The sequence below is a fragment of the Neocloeon triangulifer genome, unplaced genomic scaffold (genome assembly GCF_031216515.1).
Source record: "Neocloeon triangulifer isolate White Clay Creek 2 clone unplaced genomic scaffold, ASM3121651v1 ptg000003l, whole genome shotgun sequence".
Lineage (NCBI taxonomy): Eukaryota > Metazoa > Arthropoda > Insecta > Ephemeroptera > Baetidae > Neocloeon > Neocloeon triangulifer.
This window is the reverse complement of record NW_026775546.1, coordinates 8,492,330-8,511,320: the sequence shown is the minus strand read 5'-3', so window position 1 is coordinate 8,511,320 and position 18,991 is coordinate 8,492,330. Positions and strand designations below refer to the sequence as shown.

General features: G+C 34.7%; 4 protein-coding genes and 2 long non-coding RNA genes across 9 annotated transcripts in view; 3 read left to right on the top strand and 3 right to left on the bottom strand.

Annotated features, from left to right (window-relative positions):
- The window catches only part of LOC132192981 (uncharacterized), a 32,625-nt gene extending 32,243 nt beyond the window's left edge, over nt 1-382 (bottom strand). The window contains exon 1 of the long non-coding RNA XR_009441387.1: nt 180-382. This is a non-coding gene — a long non-coding RNA (uncharacterized LOC132192981). The remainder of the gene's footprint in view (nt 1-179) is intronic.
- Nucleotides 383-457: 75 nt separating this feature from the next.
- On the top strand, nt 458-14,524 carry LOC132193181 (DNA ligase 4). Of its 4 annotated transcripts, none has more exons than XM_059613646.1 (18): nt 458-557; nt 612-817; nt 874-984; nt 1,039-1,252; nt 1,310-1,485; nt 1,539-1,756; nt 1,811-1,968; nt 2,026-2,221; nt 2,277-2,406; nt 2,466-2,592; nt 2,642-2,823; nt 2,875-3,012; nt 3,067-3,201; nt 3,260-3,365; nt 3,419-3,819; nt 3,868-3,998; nt 4,050-4,185; nt 13,729-14,524. In XM_059613646.1, the coding sequence occupies exons 2-17, from the start codon at nt 674-676 to the stop codon at nt 4,180-4,182; spliced, it is 2,700 nt and encodes an 899-aa protein (XP_059469629.1). In that variant the 5' UTR covers nt 458-557; nt 612-673; the 3' UTR covers nt 4,183-4,185; nt 13,729-14,524. The 4 variants fall into 4 exon arrangements, with proteins under 4 accessions (XP_059469629.1, XP_059469628.1, XP_059469631.1 ...); XM_059613645.1 differs by having other exon boundaries at nt 460-548; XM_059613648.1 differs by lacking the exon at nt 13,729-14,524 and adding an exon at nt 8,204-8,559 and having other exon boundaries at nt 460-548.
- On the bottom strand, nt 4,430-10,375 carry LOC132205760 (uncharacterized). The gene is made up of 15 exons (XM_059635026.1): nt 10,133-10,375; nt 9,834-10,082; nt 8,949-9,373; nt 8,794-8,899; nt 7,952-8,132; nt 7,785-7,902; nt 7,585-7,726; nt 7,358-7,528; nt 5,990-6,238; nt 5,504-5,928; nt 5,341-5,449; nt 5,103-5,283; nt 4,936-5,053; nt 4,744-4,885; nt 4,430-4,689 (listed from the first exon to the last, which is right to left on the bottom strand). Exons 1-15 carry the CDS (start codon nt 10,227-10,229, stop codon nt 4,508-4,510), a joined length of 2,895 nt encoding a protein of 964 aa, XP_059491009.1. The 5' UTR covers nt 10,230-10,375; the 3' UTR covers nt 4,430-4,507.
- Nucleotides 13,728-16,540, bottom strand: LOC132193183 (uncharacterized). The gene is made up of 3 exons (XM_059613649.1): nt 15,772-16,540; nt 15,267-15,416; nt 13,728-14,971 (listed from the first exon to the last, which is right to left on the bottom strand). Exons 1-3 carry the CDS (start codon nt 15,842-15,844, stop codon nt 14,520-14,522), a joined length of 675 nt encoding a protein of 224 aa, XP_059469632.1. The 5' UTR covers nt 15,845-16,540; the 3' UTR covers nt 13,728-14,519.
- Nucleotides 15,443-16,813, top strand: LOC132193184 (uncharacterized). Its single transcript, XR_009441413.1, has 2 exons — nt 15,443-16,345; nt 16,440-16,813. It is a non-coding gene; the product is annotated as an uncharacterized LOC132193184 (long non-coding RNA).
- A 360-nt stretch (nt 16,814-17,173) lies between these two features.
- On the top strand, nt 17,174-18,937 carry LOC132192439 (apolipoprotein D-like). Its single transcript, XM_059612403.1, has 6 exons — nt 17,174-17,313; nt 17,672-17,781; nt 17,924-18,048; nt 18,340-18,434; nt 18,495-18,581; nt 18,633-18,937. Coding segments are annotated over exons 1-6 (546 nt in total). The 5' UTR covers nt 17,174-17,312; the 3' UTR covers nt 18,761-18,937.
- The last annotated feature ends 54 nt before the right edge of the window (nt 18,938-18,991 follow it).

The window sequence follows — 18,991 nt, the reverse complement described above, 5'->3', positions numbered from 1 at the left end:
AGGCCATAATAATATTATGAACAAATTTTAATTTTTTTTGAAATAGTCTCTTGGTTCATCTCATCTAATTTTGGTGTAAAATTTAAATTTCATCATATATAATTTATTAGGCATTATATGTAATACAATTTAATTATGTTTTTTAATAAATAATTTAAGCCTGCATTTGTCGATCTCACCAATTTCCTTGGGCTGTATGTACTAGATTCGTAGGAATTCACCCTCATTCAGTGCACAAGTTGCGTAGAAAAAACAAGAAACTCACACGCGAAAACTTAGGCACTTCACCTCTCATTATCAAAAATTGTTTATGAGTCTTTTGTCCTTCAAAACTTTGAAAATCAAAAACCAAAACATCACATTCCAATGCATTGTTGTTGCTGCTGCCATGCGGCCACTGACCGGCGACTCCAGGCGGCGCTTCAAACACGCGTGTTTGTTTATTTTTCCAGCTGATCCGAAGACGCGCATGGACTAGGAATGGAATTTTGATTTTTTTTTTTCTTCATTCTGTGAAGCGAGAGAAAGGATAAAAACCAGAAGGCTATGTATGTAACGTATGTATTGTTGAACAATCTTTATTTTTATTAAAAAAATAATTAATTTACCAGGACCGGGCCGGGAAATATTGGAGCGTCAGAGCAGATTACTTTTTCCTTCTTTTAAAGTCACAATGGCAAGCTCGATGTCTTTTCATGAGCTCTGCGAAGAGTTGGAAAATCTGAGTTCGATGCCAAGCAGGCCAAGATATGCAAGATCGAATGCTTTTAGAGACTTCATCAACAAACTGAGAGTGAGAGTTGAAGATGATCCCCAGGTTTTTACAAATTTATTACAAAATATTGCCAATAAGTATTCAATTTGAAATTGCAGGAGAAAAAGGCCGGTTTATTTCCAGTGGTTCGGCTTTTGATGCCAGCCTTGGACAGAGAAAGAGGGGCTTATGGCGTGAAAGAGGCTGTCTTGGCTAGGAAATATGTCAAGGTTTGTTAATTTTAATAATTAGAAATTTTTAAATAATCTCTATAAATTAATCAGGTGCTTTGTTTGGCTGAGTCTGGGCCAGACGCACAGCAGCTTCTTCGTTATCGAGAGCCAAGAGGTGGTGCTCGAGATCTTGGAGGAGATTTTGCAGGAATTGCATCTCACGTCCTCAAGAACTACCTTTCGTCCAAGCCGAGCTCTTTCACTGTCGGACAGATCAACAAAATTTTTGATTCGTTGGCCATAAATAATGCAGAAAATAAACCACGTAATTTCATAAACTTATTATTATTAAAAATTTATTATGTTTATAATAATTTAAAAGGACTGGTTGATGAATGTTTGGAAAATTTGTTGAGAAACACATCGGCCACTGAGCAAAAGTGGTTGATTCGAATGCTCTTGAAGTCCTGCCGGTTTGGTCTTGGTCGCCGAGCGATTTTCTACGCCATTCACCCAGATGCAGAGAAACGTTTTGACTCAAGAAATAGCCTCAAGGATGTAAGATTTAGAAATTTTTGATTTATCACAAATTTATATTTTTTCCTCCGAAGGTCTGTGAAACACTCAGGGATCCGGCAAAACGGTTGAATGAGATAGAAATCTGTCTTGGGTTATCATTCAGCCCAATGTTGTCAGACAAAGTTGATGTTGCTCGGTTGGCTTCCTTTTTTACTCCAGAGAGACAAGAGCTTTACGTTGAAACCAAATTAGATGGGGAGAGAGTCCAAATTCACAAGGATCCTCAGGGAAACTTTCGTTACTTTTCAAGGTCTTTCACTTTTGTTGTGCAACTTGCTTTTTTAATTAAACGTTTCCAATTTAGAAATGGATTTGACTTCAGTTCTGCCTTTGGAACAAATGAGAGGGGTGGCTCTTTAACCCATCGTCTTGTCAAAGCTTTGCTTCCTTCAGCCACTTCATTCATCCTCGATGGAGAAATGATGGCTTGGGACACTGCCAGAAAAAATTTTAAACAGAAAGGTCTGGCTATTTTTCATTGCAATTTGCTGAACGTTATTTATTAAAAATATATATCAGGACAAAACGTTGATGTGAAGAGCCTTCCAAGTCAAGGTGCTGTGGTTGCGTGCTTTTGCGCTTTTGACGTTTTACTTTTCAATGGCAAGGTGGTCACCAACAAACCATTACAAGAACGGATCCCTCTGTTGGATTCAATTTTCCGTGACACGCCTGAGGTCATTCTGAAAACTCCGCGATGGACTGTAAAAAACGAGTTTGTATAAAAATTGATATTTTAAACACTTTCATTTCTCGGTTTTTTGTTCTAGGTCGGAAATAAGAGACTCCTTGAACCGCGCCATCGATAACAGGGATGAGGGTATAATGTTGAAGGACCCAAACTCTGTCTACAAACCAAGCAAAGAGCGGAAAGGGGGTTGGTGGAAAATTAAGCCAGAGGTATGAATAAAATTATAGCTTCCAAAATAGTTGCCAATTAATTTTTTATACTATTTCAGTACAATAATGAGCTAATGGAACATTTGGATGTAATTGTCCTTGGTGGTTACTTCGGAGAAGGCAGACTGAGGGGTGGTTTGGTTAGTCAATTTCTCCTGGGAGTTGCCAAGCCTCCTGCTGTGCCAGGCTAGTATTTGAAATTGAAATTTCCTTCACAAATAAAACTTGTATCTAGGTGGGGTTCCCTCCGAGTTCTACTCCTTTTCCCGAGTTGGCTCTGGTTATTCCAAGGGAGAACTAATGGACACATTGGAGAGACTGAAAGACCTCTGGCAGGACGAGCAGCCACCTAACGTGTTTGTCACAAAAGAGAAACCTGATGTATGGATTCTCCCTCAAAAATCTTTAATAGCAGAGGTAATTTTATACGATTTGATTATATAATTTTTTGTTACAAAAATTTGGCAGATTAAAGCAAGTGAGATTGTGCCGAGCTCTGCTTACACTGCAAATTTCACTTTGCGGTTCCCTCGAGTACAAAAATTCAGACCAAATTTAATGTGGAGTGACTGCCTGAACTTAGACCAGTTGACGGAACTTCGAAAGGTACTAAAACAATCCTAAGACTTAAAACTCTTATTTTATGTAATTTTTGAATAGATTTCTGCTGGGAAGTTGGCAAAGCATGTTACAAGCAGCACTGCTCCAGGCACCAAAAAGAGGAAAGCGGTTGCTATGGCAGGACCAACTGTGGCTGCTCACTTCAGACCTGCGGATCTTGCAGATGTTCAAAGAGTAAAATGTTTAAAAATAAATTCAAATACTCTGAAATTAATGATTTATCTTTTTATAGGAATCTTTCAAATTTGAAGGCAAGGAGTTTTGCATTTGGGGCTTGGAAAAGCAGAAACTAGAAAAACTTGTTGCTGCTCATGGTGGGAAGGTCACCCAAAACGCAGGTAAATATTGATTTTTTTAATGTTTTAATGTTAATTTATTGTACAAAATCAAGGTCCCAAAACCTTTGCAATTGTCACCGACAATAAAGATTCTGTTCGAGTGCAAAATCTACTGAAATCTTCCAAGGACGGGTATCCTAAATGGGATGTTCTTCGATCTTCGTGGTTGCAAGGAGCTGCCAAGGGAGAGCGACCGATGAAACCAGAACCGTCGGACTATTTTTTGGTCAGCAAGAAGAGCCACTCTTTGCTGAAAACTGCCTTTGATGAATTTGGGGACTCCTACACCTCCCCTGCCAGCCTCTCCAGTCTCAAATTGGTCTTGGAAAGAGTGCCTTCAAGCAGACCATTTGAACCTCATCTCTTGGACCAGCTCGAAGATGAACTTTTGGGTGCCTCACCTTATCGTAGCATCTTCAGACCGTGCATTGCCTTTTTCTACCAATACGATGAAGTATGCTTTTATATTTATTTAAATTTACTCTTCTAATTATATCTTCAGGATGGGTCCAGAAACGATTATTACTGGAAATTGGAGCCAGCAAGACTGGAATTCAGACTTTACGGTGGGAGATTGTCTAGAGAGTTTGACAGAAGTATTGTCACACACATCATTGCAAGTCCTTTGACTAGGTAAAAATCTCTTTTTTTCACTTTAAAGTTTTCAATTTAATTTTCTTCAAGCGGTGAAAAGGTCAACAAGCTCCAAAGCCAGTTGAGTGCAAGAAATATGTTCAGGATAGTCACTCCTGACTGGATCAAACATTCAAGGAGTGCTGGATATTTAATGGACGAGGACAACTACCAGATCAACTGAAAGGTAGGGCTTGTTAACATAATTTATTCATTGCCATGCATTCCTTTACTGCCTTCTTGTCTCTTTTAATTTCGACTCAAAGCCATATATTTTGTTTATTTTTTATGTTCACATTATTTTGCTTATCTATAAATAAATTAAGAGAACTATATGAGTACAGAAAATATAAATGTCAAAATTAAAAGCAACCTGAAAGGTCAATAACATTATTAATTAATATAAAAAAATCTCATTAAAATAGACAAAATGGAATTTAAAAAGGTTAAACAATTTTTATTAAAAATAATTTTAAAAAGGGAAATAAACTATTATACAAATTGAGAAGTTAGTTCAAAGGTGTCAAAGTCATTTTGAACGGTTCAGGTGCAGTCGTGAAGCCTTTCAAAGTTATGTCTGATGGTTTCGGTCCATAAGGTGGATTTTCCACTTTAAAATTTTGCACGATCGATGTGTAAAATATGAAAGCTGTATTCCTTGCAAAAGGCTCTCCCAGGCACAATCGTGTTCCTGGAAGAAAAAAACAGAGTAACCTTCTGCTGCCGCTCAGGTTGGGATTATTACCTGAGCCAAAGGGCATCGTTCTATCGTCTTTTTGGAACTTTCCGTCAGGACCAATGAACCTTTCAGGGCGGAAAATTTCCGGATCTTCGAAATGAACCTTGTCCATGTTGACACTTCTTAGGTTAATCAAAATCATGGTTCCCTACACAAAAAAGCTGATAATTTTGGCGTTGCTGATTTTATTTAATTTACCTTTGGAATTTTGTACCCTCGAAAAGTGGCGTCCTTGTTGCTTGTTCTCGGAGGAGTGGCAGGAGTCAATCCAGAGTGGCGAAAAGTTTCTGCCAAAACAGCCGCGCAGTAGGGAAGACTTGACAAATAATTAATTGATGATAATATTTTTGTTTATTTGGAATTACTTCGGAATATCTTCTGTTGAAGGCAGTCTGTCTTTTCCAACCACCTCATGAATCTCCTTGCGAACTTTATCTTGAATGTCAGGGTTTTTAATGAGGTAACGAAGAGTGAAGGCAGTAGTGCTAGCAGTGGTTTCTGTACCCGCCAGGAAGAGGTCATTGCATAATGCTATTAGCTGGTGTTCTGTCATAAACATAAAAAAATCAATATACTTTCCTTTTTTAATTTATTATTCATTACCAGAAAAGTAACCAGTCTTGTCATCCTTCTTGAGTTCTCTAATATAAACGTCCATAAAGTCTCTCATATTATTTTCGTTGTAAGTTTTCAAATGTTCATCCAAAGCCTCCTGCATTTTAAATTTAGAATTTAGGTCTCAATGTTTTTAATATTAAATTTATACTTTGATAAAGTGGTTAATTTGGTCGCCGTAATCCTCTTGCAGCTTAAAACTGCTGTTAACGACAGGAATGTGTTGCAGGAGTTTGTAGAGGGGCACAGGAGATGCCTGGTCTCCGTGCCGGAAGAACTCCTGGACCATATTTGTGAGGCGCATGAATCTCTTGTCCGTCAGTTCATTTCTTTCTCCCGCAATAATGTACCAAAGAGTGTTGATGGCGATTGCAGGCATGATTTTCAAAAAGTCATGCCCTGTTTCCCTTTGTTCGGGGTGTTTGCTTATCATATCGCGAAAGGTCGCGAGGAGGATGTTGACCTCTTCATGAATGTAGTGGTCCATTGTTTGCTTTCCAAAGCCAAAGTCTCGCAAGTGGCGCAGAGTAAATCGTCTCTGGCTTTTCCACTTTTCGCCCTCCGCGAAAAAGATGCCTTTTTTAATTTTTTTTTTAATGAATTTAAAAAAAAATTAAATAATTAAATTTAATATTACCGCTTCTTTCGTGGTTGAACATTTTGTGGTGCGCGACGGTCATGTTAGGCCTGTAGGTGAATTCGTCCTTGGCGCAAATTTCTTTGACGCAGTCGTAGCCGCTCACCAGCACGGCAGGTTTCACGCCCAAAAAAAGCCCAACTATGTTTCCGTATTTTTTGCTAAGACGATCCGTCTGATCAAAAGGCGTATCATCGGGCTTCCCTACCATCGCTGGCAAAGTTCCTAGCAGGGGCCAGTTTCGTGGACCTTTATTTTATACATAGAAAGCGATAGAAAGAAAATATGAATCTGAGTTATGAGAGCAAATGGGCCTATCCATGCTAAAGAATTTGTTTTTATTCATAAACGATAATAATTCATCAAATGTTTTAAAAACCACAAAAAAGTTAGAAATTCAAGGGCTAAGTAATTAATTTGTTAATTTTAAGTCCATTTTTTTCTTTCTAAAATTGAGATTTTGTAAATAAATTTTTTTTTAATTTATTGCATCAGCAGCCTGGGACTAACACAATGACTCTGGTAGATACGTTTTGATTGCCAATAAAAACGGTTTCTTCTTATGTAACAGAGAATTACGTAACGTCTTAAAAGTGTGTTAAAATCTTTCAAAAAAATATCCTCTGCTGTTTTGAAACCAAAATTATTTGCTCTTTTAAAAAAATAAATTCAAATTGAAACTCCAGTACTTAAAAACTTAATTTTGTATTTACCTGGTGGGAAACCTTTGGGTTTTCTTTGAAGAACGTAGAGCAGGAACCCGACCAGAATAAACAAAACAATTGTCAGAGCCATTGGTGCGGAAAAAATATCGCACTATTAACAAAACCGTGTATATTAATATATTTCTAACAGAGATAACTGTTGGTGTGCGGGTACTCAAACGACTGCCTGAAATAGACTGCGTGATAAAAAAGAGGCTTCTGCGAGAACGGTCACTCTCAAGGTTGCCAATAAGTCCTTTGAATTCCAAAAGAATGGAAAATTGATATCACATTATTATCAATGCCGATACAGTGATTGCTCATAATGTTTGTTTTTAGTGGGTGTTTATCTAGTTATTCGCTTTTCTATAATGTTGATCATTTGATGTGGGCAAAGATTGAAGACCGCGTTATATAACATGTAATTCCGCAGTTAGCATTAGCAGCTTATTTATAGGTGATTTATTCATTAATAAATTCTGTACATTTCAGCTAAAATTAACAGTTCAGTGACCTGATGATATGATAACTGACCAGCAATGACTCTTTTGCCTTTTTGATAATAAAGCTAATCGTATGATGAGCACATCATGTCATAATTTTATATGCTTCAAAAGGGCAATCTGATTATATAACTTATTAAACTCATAATTTAAGAGTTTTTAAGTGAGCTTAATTTTAAACGGTGCTGGGGCCGTAGTGAATCCTGGCAGTGTCCGTTCCGAAAGCTCAGGACCATGTGGCGGAATTTCCATTTTGAAATTCTGAACCAGGGAAGTGTAAAATAGAAAGGTCGTGTTGCGCGCAAAAGGCTCCCCAAGACACATCCTCATGCCTAGAGTATAGAGAAGTTTTTCAATTGAAATTGAATTTTCTCTTTTATTTCATTACCAGTTCCAAAGAGAACAAGTCTTTCGTCTTTCTTGAATTTGCCGTCCGGTCCGATAAATCTCTCGGGTCTGAAGTTTTCAGGGTCTCCCCAGTAAACCGGGTCCATCAACACGCTCCTCAAGTTGATCATTACCATAGCTCTCTATTTTTATATTTATTTGTTAAAAAATAGAATGAAATTTTCTACTTTCTTCAAATACTTTAGGGATTAAGTAGCCGTTGAACCACGTGTCTTCTTTTGGTGCCCTTGGCGGGGGGAAAGGAGTGACCCCTGAGTGCCGTAGAGACTCAGTCAGAACCGCAGTACAATATGGAAGGCTATTTGTTTAGAAAATTAAATTATTTCTAGTAAAAATTTCATTCGAACTTTGGCATATCCGCCATAGTGGGAGGCCTATTTTTGCCCACGACTGCGAGGATTTCGCTCCGAACTTTATCCTGCACTTCTTGGTGTTTAATGAGGTATCGAAGGGTAAACCCTATGGTGCTGGAGGATGTTTCAGTTCCAGCGAGAAAAAGGTCAACACATATTGTTGCTAACTGCTCATCTAAAAAAAAAGGCATGTCGAGTTAATAATAACTTCAAGTTCAACAACTTGCGTTAAATTTAAATTCGCAGATAGTAATATTTTTAAATTATCTCCATCATTAACGTGTCAAGACATCACAGAGAGGTCAAGCAAATATGGATTTGAAGCTTTAAAACAGAATAAACAGATGAAAGCACTCTGAGAGACGTTCGTGAAGTAAAACACTGGCTATAGTTTTTATTGAAGTACTAATTTATGTTTAAATTCTAGACCTGTGCAATTTTTGTGAAAACAGCTTATTAAATTATTATTATGCATAATTTACAATTTACATTTTTTGCAAAAATTTGCATAGTTTTCTCTGAAACTTTAGAAATTAATTTTTGGTGTAATTTTTGAAATATTTGTATGCTGTAATTACATTAAAAAAAATAAACTACTATAAAAAAACCACAAAGAGAATAATCTTATTGTAAAAAAAAAAAATAAACCATCTGTTGTAAATTATTCCTGCGAAAATTAATAATGAGAAAGATGACTCAAATTTTCTTGGTGAGCAAGGAAATTGGAGCATAGAATCTTTCTGTTTTTGAGAAAAACCTGAAAAACCAATGTCTTCTCAACGATCCAATTTTCTCTAAAGAGCTTCTTTATATATAGTTCACAATATTTATATTACCATCAAAAAATCCTGTTTCATCGTTTTGCATTTCTTTCAAGTAAATATCTATGAAATCCCTCGTGTGATTTTCATCAAAAGTCCGCCTGTGCTCTTTGATCGCCTCCTGCAATAACAAAACTTAATTTTATTTAATTTAATTGACTTTTAATTACCAAAACATAATTATTTATCTCGTTGGCAAACTTTTTCTGCTCTTTGTAGACTCTGTTGATGACGGGCACGTGTTGCAAGAATTTGAAAAAATCAACCGGCGAGTTGCGGTCGCCGAGTCTGAAAAAGCGCAGCACATTTTGGGTGAGACGCGTGAACCGCTCGTCGTGCAGATCATGTTTGACCCCTGCGATGATGTACCAAAGGGTGTTGATGGCGACCGCCGGCAAAATGGACAAAACGTCCACTCCAGTCTTGGTCTGCTCCGGGTGTTTTTCAATTAGCTCCCTGATTGCAGAGAGGAGGACGTTGATCTCCTCTTGAATGAACTGGTCCATAGTTTTCTTGCCGAAGCCAAAATCTCGCAGGTGGCGCAAAGTGAAACGTCTTTGATTCTTCCACCGCGAGCCCTCAGAGAAAATCACTCCTAAAAATATATGAAAAAAAATTATTCAAATTGAAAAATATCAATCAGTTTTGACTCTGCCTATTTCATGGAAAAGAAAAAATATTGTTACAAATTTAAATTAAATGATTTAAATTAAAATTACAATACAATCTTGTAATAAAAATAATTTTAACCCATGGTCATATATTTGTTTTCTGCAAAATATCCTTGATATCACTGCTTTAAAACTAAAAATATATCACAATTGTACTTGAACTTTGATTTATTGATATGATGAGCGGCTTGTCGCAATTTCAAATTGAATGATTTCATCACATTATCAACCAACAACTGAAAAAGTGTAATGTTGTATTTATTAAAATAATTTTTCATCAATTGTTATATAACAAATTTAAATTAAATTAATCATTAGAACATCAATTTGAAGTGCAACTTTTTCACTCTGATTTATTCAATGCAAATATCCCTTAATATTTACCAATTTTCTTTTCTTTGAACATTTCATGTCGCGGTGTGAGGATGTTTGGTCGGTATCCGAATTCCTCCATATTTGAAATTTCCTTGACGCATTTGTAGCCATTGATGAAAATTGACGGTTGAGGCCCTATAAAAATCCCGACGACGTCGCCGTACTTTTTCCTAAGTCTCTCTGTCAGATCAAAAGGCGAATCTCCAGGTTTCTTTTTCAGTGAAGGCAAGGTTCCTACTATTGGCCATTTCCTCGGACCTAGGAGCATAGATTGAAACCATTTTTCACGAAGAATTAAAAGTAAATACCTGGAGGGTATTTCCATGGTCTTCGTTGTAGGAGGTATATTAAGATAATTATTAAAACGACGAGAAACGAAGAAAACAGAAAATCGGGTTCTTCCATTGCTCTTGCAAAGACAATGAATTTGCTGTTTAATTGATATTTGTTTTATCAACGCTGCAGCGATAAAATTTCAAATATTTAATCTTTGCAGACTGATATGGTGCTCCTCACTCTCAATACAGATCTTATCTAACTTTGATTTACGAAATTTCGCAAATCGCTTGTCAACAAGTACTTTACTCCAATTTCAATATTTTTGCACTTTTTAACTAATTTTCCTTGATTCTCTGAAAATTGCTATCACTTTTTACAGAAATTTAACCCATAAGTTGAATTGTAAACAAATTTCCCAGCCACACTTTTTTGTAATTTCAATTTTCTACTTAATTTAGAACAAATTTTCTCACATTTAATTTCAAAATTAAATGATTTTATTCATTATAATTTTTCAATCTCAAAATCTCGAACTGAACGTCGTCGTATATTATTTTAAGTAAGTGAAGTTCTTCAAGTATTTTATTTTTTATTTTAGATAAATATTCACGCAGCTGGAAATTGAAACAACAATATTTTATAATATTTTTATTTATTTTGTTCTTAGAATTTTTAGTACTAGTATATTTTTCCATTTCACGTGTTTATTAACTTAATAAAGATTTTTAATTAATACAACTGCACTTTTTTAATGAAAAATGTTGGATGATAAAACTCATTTAAGATCCTTGTTATTAGACTTGAGATCCTCTTCGTTGACGTAGTCAGTACCCCCGTTAAATTCCTTCGGGATGTGATAGATGGACTCCTCGGTATCCATAACTTTGGCCACGCTGTCCCTATTGATCTTTTCGTAGTGGTTTTCAAGGACCTCGTTGTAATGGTTAGTTTCTTCGAAATCCCCGTCTGTGATGCTTTTGCGACGCTTGTAAAGTCGGCAGCCTAGAGCGGTGATAACAATCCCGTTGGCCACCATCAGGGCCACGTTCAGGCCCAGAACGGACGCGAAGTACCATGTTGTGCACTCGCTAGCCTTTTTTTTTAATTCACACTAGTTTTAATAACATTTTAATTAATTTAATTAAATCTTACCATTTGAACTAATTATGAAGGTTTGAGTTTTTACTTGTTACTCCGTCTTGTCCCAAGTGGGAATAAAAACAAGGAAGAGATTTGTCAAATTTATCAATAAAAAACTGACGGAAATGCGTGGTTTGCGAAGTCAGGGGATGTGGTCAGAATTGATATCGGTATTTTACTTGTGGGAAACTTCCAATCTAAAGTTATCAGTTTTTTGAAATTGTATAAAAGTTTCAAAGTTGCAACACTTTTTTTAGTCATTAAAAATCCAACAAAATTTAGCATATATTTTAAGGGGGGATTTTTTATCGCACAATACTTTTTGTTGGGTTTCTCTTCCATTTAAAATTATAATTTCACATTAAACCTGCGCAGTGCGCACTTCCGGCATTTCTGCGGAAACCCTTTTGCTGATAACAAATTAATTGGATTTTTATTACATTTTTATAACTTCAGCTGCAATTTAATTAAATACATTTAAATTATTCTCTAATAAAATTCCAGAAATTTTATTTTAATTAGTAGACCCTGCTGGTGAAGAAATATTTTTTTTTCCTCTTTGCTCTACTGATATTGATCATTGCGAAATGTGTCATTCTGATTCAAAATAAATTTGTTTAAGGTGTATTTTTCAGCTTTTTCTGGACTATTTTGAGACTTTTATTCACTTTAACGTACTTTTTCAGATATTTGTTTCTGAATTTTTACTGTTTGACTTTATTTTTTAGCAAATATTTTTTCTTATAATAGATGAATAATTACTTCTTTCAAAATTTATGTTGGATTTATACCTTCCAAAATTAGTAAGTTGTATAAATCATAAAATATTCCAATCAATTTAAAAACGATTTTCTTCTTCTAAAATTTTAACTTAAACTACCATTTTCACTAATTTAATAATAAGCTTGTGATGAATTGCCTCATAAAAATTAGGCAACAACTCTTTGCGTGTACATGATTTACTTCGTTCAATTAGTCGAAGATATAATTTACTGCTTTCGTAAAATATAAAATATATGAGGTGGTTCAATTTCCTTTGTAACATGCGAATTGGCAGGCAGTTAAAAAATTTTAAAAGAGAAAGTGCCATAATTATATAAACTTGTAGCAATTCGATCCTCTCAATCGGAGGAATCATTTTCTATACAGAAAAACTTGTCCCATCTCATTTAATTGCTCTCTTCAGTAAATGTAATTTATCTGGTACACGCACCCACCAAAAACTGGTTCTGTGCATAAAAAAAAATCAAACAACGTCCGTTTCTCGCATCTTTTGTGAATTCCAAATTTTGCGACAACTTTCTCTAATTTCATATCGGATCATGACAATAATCATAATTTGCGTCAATAGCTAAAAGCTGATCGTGTAATTTTGGTCAAAGATTATTGATTTGCGTACGTGACTCCGATCTTGCTCTGTTTCGGTGGCAAAGGTCTTGTGCACTTGACTTTGAGGCGCCGCCGGGGTTGAGGTCTGAGACATTGATCGGTATGTAGGTGAAATCGGTGCAGACTTTTCAGACCTGCCGCCACCCGAACAGGTGAGATTGGTGTCTATTTTTAGAGAAATTTCTTCGACGGGCATAAAAAGGCACTGAGAGGAAACAGATTTTGCTCAGTCTGATTCCAAGCGCTCACCAGACATTGCTCTCTCATTTACAATCATGAGGTTTTTGGTAAGTGTGCCGAAAATTAAATACTTTTGCAATTATTATTTTTTTTTTAAACATTTGAAATTCATTAATAATACAATCAATATAATTTTCAGATTTTTGTGAGAGAAAATTTAATAATCTAATTGCAAAGTTTTTTATTGATATTTCATCAGCCAACATAATGTATTATAATTTTTTTTATTTATGGAAATATTTATTTGTGTTCAGTTTACTGAAATGGGTAATGTGTAATCAACATCAATTTTTCTGTTTAAGAGTTAGAAATATTTAACATACAACATTTTTCAATACAAATTTCACCTACTCATGCCATTTAGCATAAAAAAATCTTTCATCAGATTAATTTACCTGTTTCCTCCTATCCTGATCAATCATGATGTTGATGCTTTTCACTTAAAATAATGAGCTATTAAAGAAATCCCTCTAAAATCTTCAAGAAAATCTCTTTTGATAAAACTTTAATTTTGTGCATAAATTAACTGTTATAGTTTCATTAAAATGCTTTGCTAGAAAAAACGAAAACGCGCAAATTTTTGTCAATTTTCATGTTTTACATAAATACCACACTTTGACACGAGACATAAAAAATAATGCCCACGGTAAAATTTAGCTTCACAGCTAATAGTAATCGTCTTTTTGCTAACTATGGCCAAACTTAAAAAAAAATCGCTTAACTAAAAAAATTATTATTGAATTCTCTTTCTAGTTTCTTTTCATTCCTTACTTTCATAGATTAGTAATAATTTTTTATTTAAAAATTTAATTTTTATTTTAGCATTTGTTGCAACAATTAATTTATTTTTTACCAGGAACTTGCAATTTTCACCTTTTCTGCATTGACCGCAGTGGCTGCTACGCACGTTCGGATTCTGGTGCGGCCGCCAAGCCGTGCCCCTCGAAAGTTCAAACGCTGGTCGGACGTTGACCTTTACGGCTACAACTCATACAATCCTTACAACCAACCCCCACCCATCTCCTACAATGGTTTCCAACCTCTAAATGCACCAAATTTTGCAAACCTGGAGACCATTCCGGCTCCAGAGACCAAACCCTTTCCCGAGTTAGAAAATCCAGCTCCTGCCTCTCTTCCTTTAACTTTTGCCGCTCCATCGCCACCAGCCACCCCAGAGGCCAAAACCGAACCGCCCGCCACGGAAGCGCCGGCCACCGAGGCACCAGCGTCCACCCCTGCATCCCTGCCCACTGGAGAACCTATTTTGGTTTCTCAACTTTCAGAAACTGTGTCCATCGGTCTCCCCCATCCATTGACGCCGGCCCATCTTGGCCTCCACCCATCCCAAATCGACCACGAAGCCACCAATTTCTACAGCCAGTTCGGACTGCACAACGCTCAGGTCATCAACAAATAAAAAAAATATATATATTAACGTTATCATGATTGTGTGAATGAGTGAGAATATTTAAAGAGGAGTGTATTTAGTTAGTCAATCATGTAGTAAAACCTCAAATCCCGCCATTTATTATAAATAAAAATACTAAACTTTATGTATTTTTATATAATTTTTTTTACAAGACTCTTCTATACACCGTGCAATTTTAATGTAAAAATCACTTTATAAATTAATTAAATAAACTTCATTCAAACTTGAATTTCATTTTCATTCTCCATTTCCTGGATGGCCTCATCCAAAAACTTAGAAACACTGGTGCTCTCCACTTCTAATTCTTTGGCATTGGTGGTTGCCTCTGCTTCCGTAGACCAACCGCCATTAGCATGAAGTCCTGCGACGCTAATGATGCTCCTGGTGTGGCGAGGATGGAGCTGTCTGTCGTCCAGGGTGTAAAACTCGACACTGGGCACGGGCCGAACTCGTCCTCCGCGGTTGCTCAGGGAGGGGTTACGGACGGAGCCCCTCGATCGAAATACGCACTTGCTTGCCCATTTGGCGATGAAAAGCAAGAGAAGGATGCCGTTCAGAGTGATCAAGATTACTATCGGCCATATCAATGCGTCTACCACTCCTGCAACCACCTCTTCAACGTCTAGTTTGTAATTATCCTCATATGATTTGGATTGAGGAGACAGATTTTCTGCAAATAATAGAGCTTTATAATTTTTTGATTGAAATCATTAATATTTTAATTAGAACTTATAATTCAAATTAAACGCTTACTTATAAAAAATGGTTTTCAGCAGTCAGAGTTCCATTATATTCAATGATTAAACATTAATGATGATTAAAAAATATTATATTTAAATAAGAATACCAATTCTGATTTTTATAATTTTTATTTAAATATTCAACCTACTTTTACGTTAAATTTTATTTTATATAAAACTCTTAATTTAAAGTAAAATTGTATTTTTGCTGCGTAAACTATTAACCTGAATCATTTGTAACTGATGACTTTGATGTGTTAAGATATTGATTAAACAGACTTGTTGTCAATGTTGTCGGCAAATAAGTTGAGCTTGCTTCTGTTACATTGTCATTATAATTAGAACCAATTCCCATGTTGTCATAATCACTCATGTCTACGGAAAATAACAAGTTAGTCAAATAAATCATACTAATAATGGAATTGTCACAGGGATGACAATTTTTTGGTCATATTTTGATTTTGTAGCTTTTTTTAGTAAATAAAAAACATAATTCAGTAGATAAGAAGGGTAAAAAAGTGAAAGAAAAACTTTATTGTTGTACTGTATTTTTGTTTGTAATTAAACAAAATATAGAAATATGATTTTAATAATATGAACAAATCTCAAGAGACAGTATTTAGAAAATTTTAATGAAATAGTTAATAGAGGGGTAAATTTGGATGCCATTAATATAATTATTAATTTTTTTGTCAATTTTATGATTAAGCATTTAAACAGTTTATCTTACCAAGTGTTACTGGTCTGCCGGCCTCCCTAGCTACAAGCAAATTTAAAATTGTTCCAAAACGCGGAAGTAACATTTTTTTAGATTTTTTTAATCAGCGCTATGCATTTACATTTCCTCTCTCCGCCTAGTTATTTCCGGTTATTTCAATGGCACACACGATTGTGTTACATAAACGAGCCAATGAAATTACATTTTTGGGGAAAATTATTAAAATTAAATTGTTACATAATACAGAAAATAGAAAAAATTGAATGATGTAATTTTCTTACGATTTTAAAGGTTGATCTGCATATTAATCTTTTTGAAACACAGCTTGGTTTTAATTATATTTAAATTTTTGCCGTTGAGTTAATTTTACAACAAGGAAAACTAGACTGAATTCAACTTGGATTTCCGTTTCTGATAACTTGTGAAAAAAATTCAAAACCAGACGCTATCGCTTGCCTTTGTATCCTTTATAAGTTATTATTCTTATTGTTAAAGATCAATTTTTTTAAATAGTTTTTGTGTCTGCAAACAAGTATAAATTTATAGAGGTTCCAGAATTTTTTTTGTAGCAACAGCAGGACCGGAGGTAACTATTCTTTTGCCGATGTTTTTATATAATTTTTTATTGCAAATTTTCCCCTTTGCGCGCAAACTGTAAAACCTAAAAATTATTCAAACAGCTTCGTCACAATGAGTCAAATCACTGATGTATGGAGGGGAAATTTCGACGGCTCATCAACAGCAGACACCTTGGCGTCGGTGAATTTGATCGTGGTAGTCTTCAATGTGATTGCATGTTTGTCTGTGGCAGTGATAATTGCTGTACAAGTACTTCAGCAAAACGATAATGATGTCAATCGCGAAGAGCAACAAGTGGTTTCGTTGACGCAATAAAATTAAATGTAGATAAATCAGATAAAGTTTTGCCTGATGTAGCCAATTCAAAGGGACAAAGTCTGGAAGAAGTTGATCAAATGGCGTTTCAAATTGGCACTAGTCGGATTATCAAAAATAAATACTTATTTAATAAAAAAAAAAAAAAAAAAAAAAAAAATAGTTCCTTTCAGAATTGCAATATTTACGACAAAATATGGTTTTATTGGAGATTAACACTTGAAGGAGATATTATAATAAAAAAATTTAAATCAAGCTTTTGATGTAAAAAATTAAAATTAAAAATGTGATTCAAAAATGTTTCTGCAATGTTTTAATATTCCTATAGAACTTAGTTGAAATATGAAAAATTTCTGGTAAATCAAATCAATTGTATTACTTGAGCCCTGTTAAAAGTTTCATTTAAATATTCCTCCTTTTTTAAAATTTATGAACAAAAACCTTAATAAACAAAATTGTTTACTAAATTTTATTTTAAAATTTATGAATCTTACTAGAGAAATTTTTACCCAGCCATAGTAACAGTACTTGGTGGTACGCAAAGTCATTGCAAGGTTAAGTGTATATCATACAATGTATAAAAGGGGTGAATTCAGCAATTTTGTTTTATATACAAGTCGACTCAGCGCGGGAGCACATCTAACTGGACTACTGCTAACAGTAAGAGAATGTTTATCTGCAAAAGTGTAACTTTTATACATACATTATATCTTAGCTTAGCATTCAATAATTTACTATAAAACTTTAAAATCAGATAATTTGATACAATTTTGAACCAGAAACTTGCTGAGAATGTTATTATTCGTAAAGAAGCTTACATTAAAAATATATTTAATTAATTCAATAATCTTTTATGACGTACTTCTTCAGCTCCTAAACACTGAATGATATTAATATTCTACTAAATCTCTAAAAAGAAAAGTCCTTTTCATCTTTGATACTTTCACTGCAACTGATTTTAACTATAAATTGAATTTAACACATATTTCTATAAATTAAACAATTAAATCTATTTCAGTGTCCTTCTCAGCAAAAGTAATTCTCGCCTCTTTGGCCGTTTGTGTGGTGGGCGCTTCAGCTGGCGATTGTCCCAGCGTGAACGTCGAGCAGAACTTTGACTTGCAGAAGGTAAAGATGATTTAATAAGACACCAATTATTTTTTCTTAACCAAAATCAATATTTTATGTAACAAATTTTTATAAACAATAAAAATAGCAGGGATTTATTAACATTAAAATATCTTATAACAAAAATATTATTCTCGTGCAGTTCAGTGGTCGTTGGTACCAGTACTCGACATACAGCTCTATGGAGCCTGGAAAGTGCGCCTATCACGAATATACCGACAATGGCAACGGCACCCTCGGATTCAGCGCATTTACCTATTTGCCCAAGTAAATTAAAGCATTATGTTTTAAATTTCCCAAAATCTAAGAAATAACCTGTTGAGCTATCAACAATTACAATGAGCAGCATCACGTAAAATTCTTCAGACTTGGCTGATCTAGTTGTAAATTACAACATAATTCTCCATTAGAATTATATATCTTATAATGCATAATGCAAACTTTTTAGATATAAGTATAAAAAAAAATGAAATAAAACATCTTATTTGAATTTCTTTAAAAGGGTTTTAGGATTTACATTACAACCAACTTGTTGGTAATTAATTTAAATTATTGCAGGAAAAATAAAGATATGACAATCTATGGCCTTATCTACCCCGCCAGTGAAGCCACTGATGGAAAGCTCTTGATTACCTACTTCCACTATGGAGATGGTGATTTTTTACACATAAAATTTATTGATAAACACGTACTCTCTTAAATTATTAACACAGTGGCTAGGAACTACTACGTGTTGGGAACTGACTACAAAAACTATGCCATTGTTTGGTCTTGCAGGAAAGACGGTTCGGATGCTCGTCGTAAGATTTTTTACTCGCGATTTTTCGCTTTTCTGAATTAATTTTTGGCAGAGTCCTCCTGGATCATGACCCGCAAGCGCGTGCCCTCTGCTTCCGTGGTGGAATCTGCCAACGCTGTCGTCGACCAAAACAGAATTGCAAAGCAATATGTTCTCACTGACCAGTCTAACTGCGACTAATTAATTTTTGTGAAATACCTTTTGGTTTGTTTCGACACAAAAAAAATTTGTTCAATCTTGTGAAAGATGGCCCTTATTTATTCGAAATGCCTTTGTTACAATTGGTTGTAATCAATAAAATCTGATCTTCAGTTTGATAAACAAAAAAATTGAATTAATAAAAAAATCTAAATTTCATTTGCTTTTTATTATTTTTTGATCCACTATGTTGAAGTTCTAAATCAGCCAATG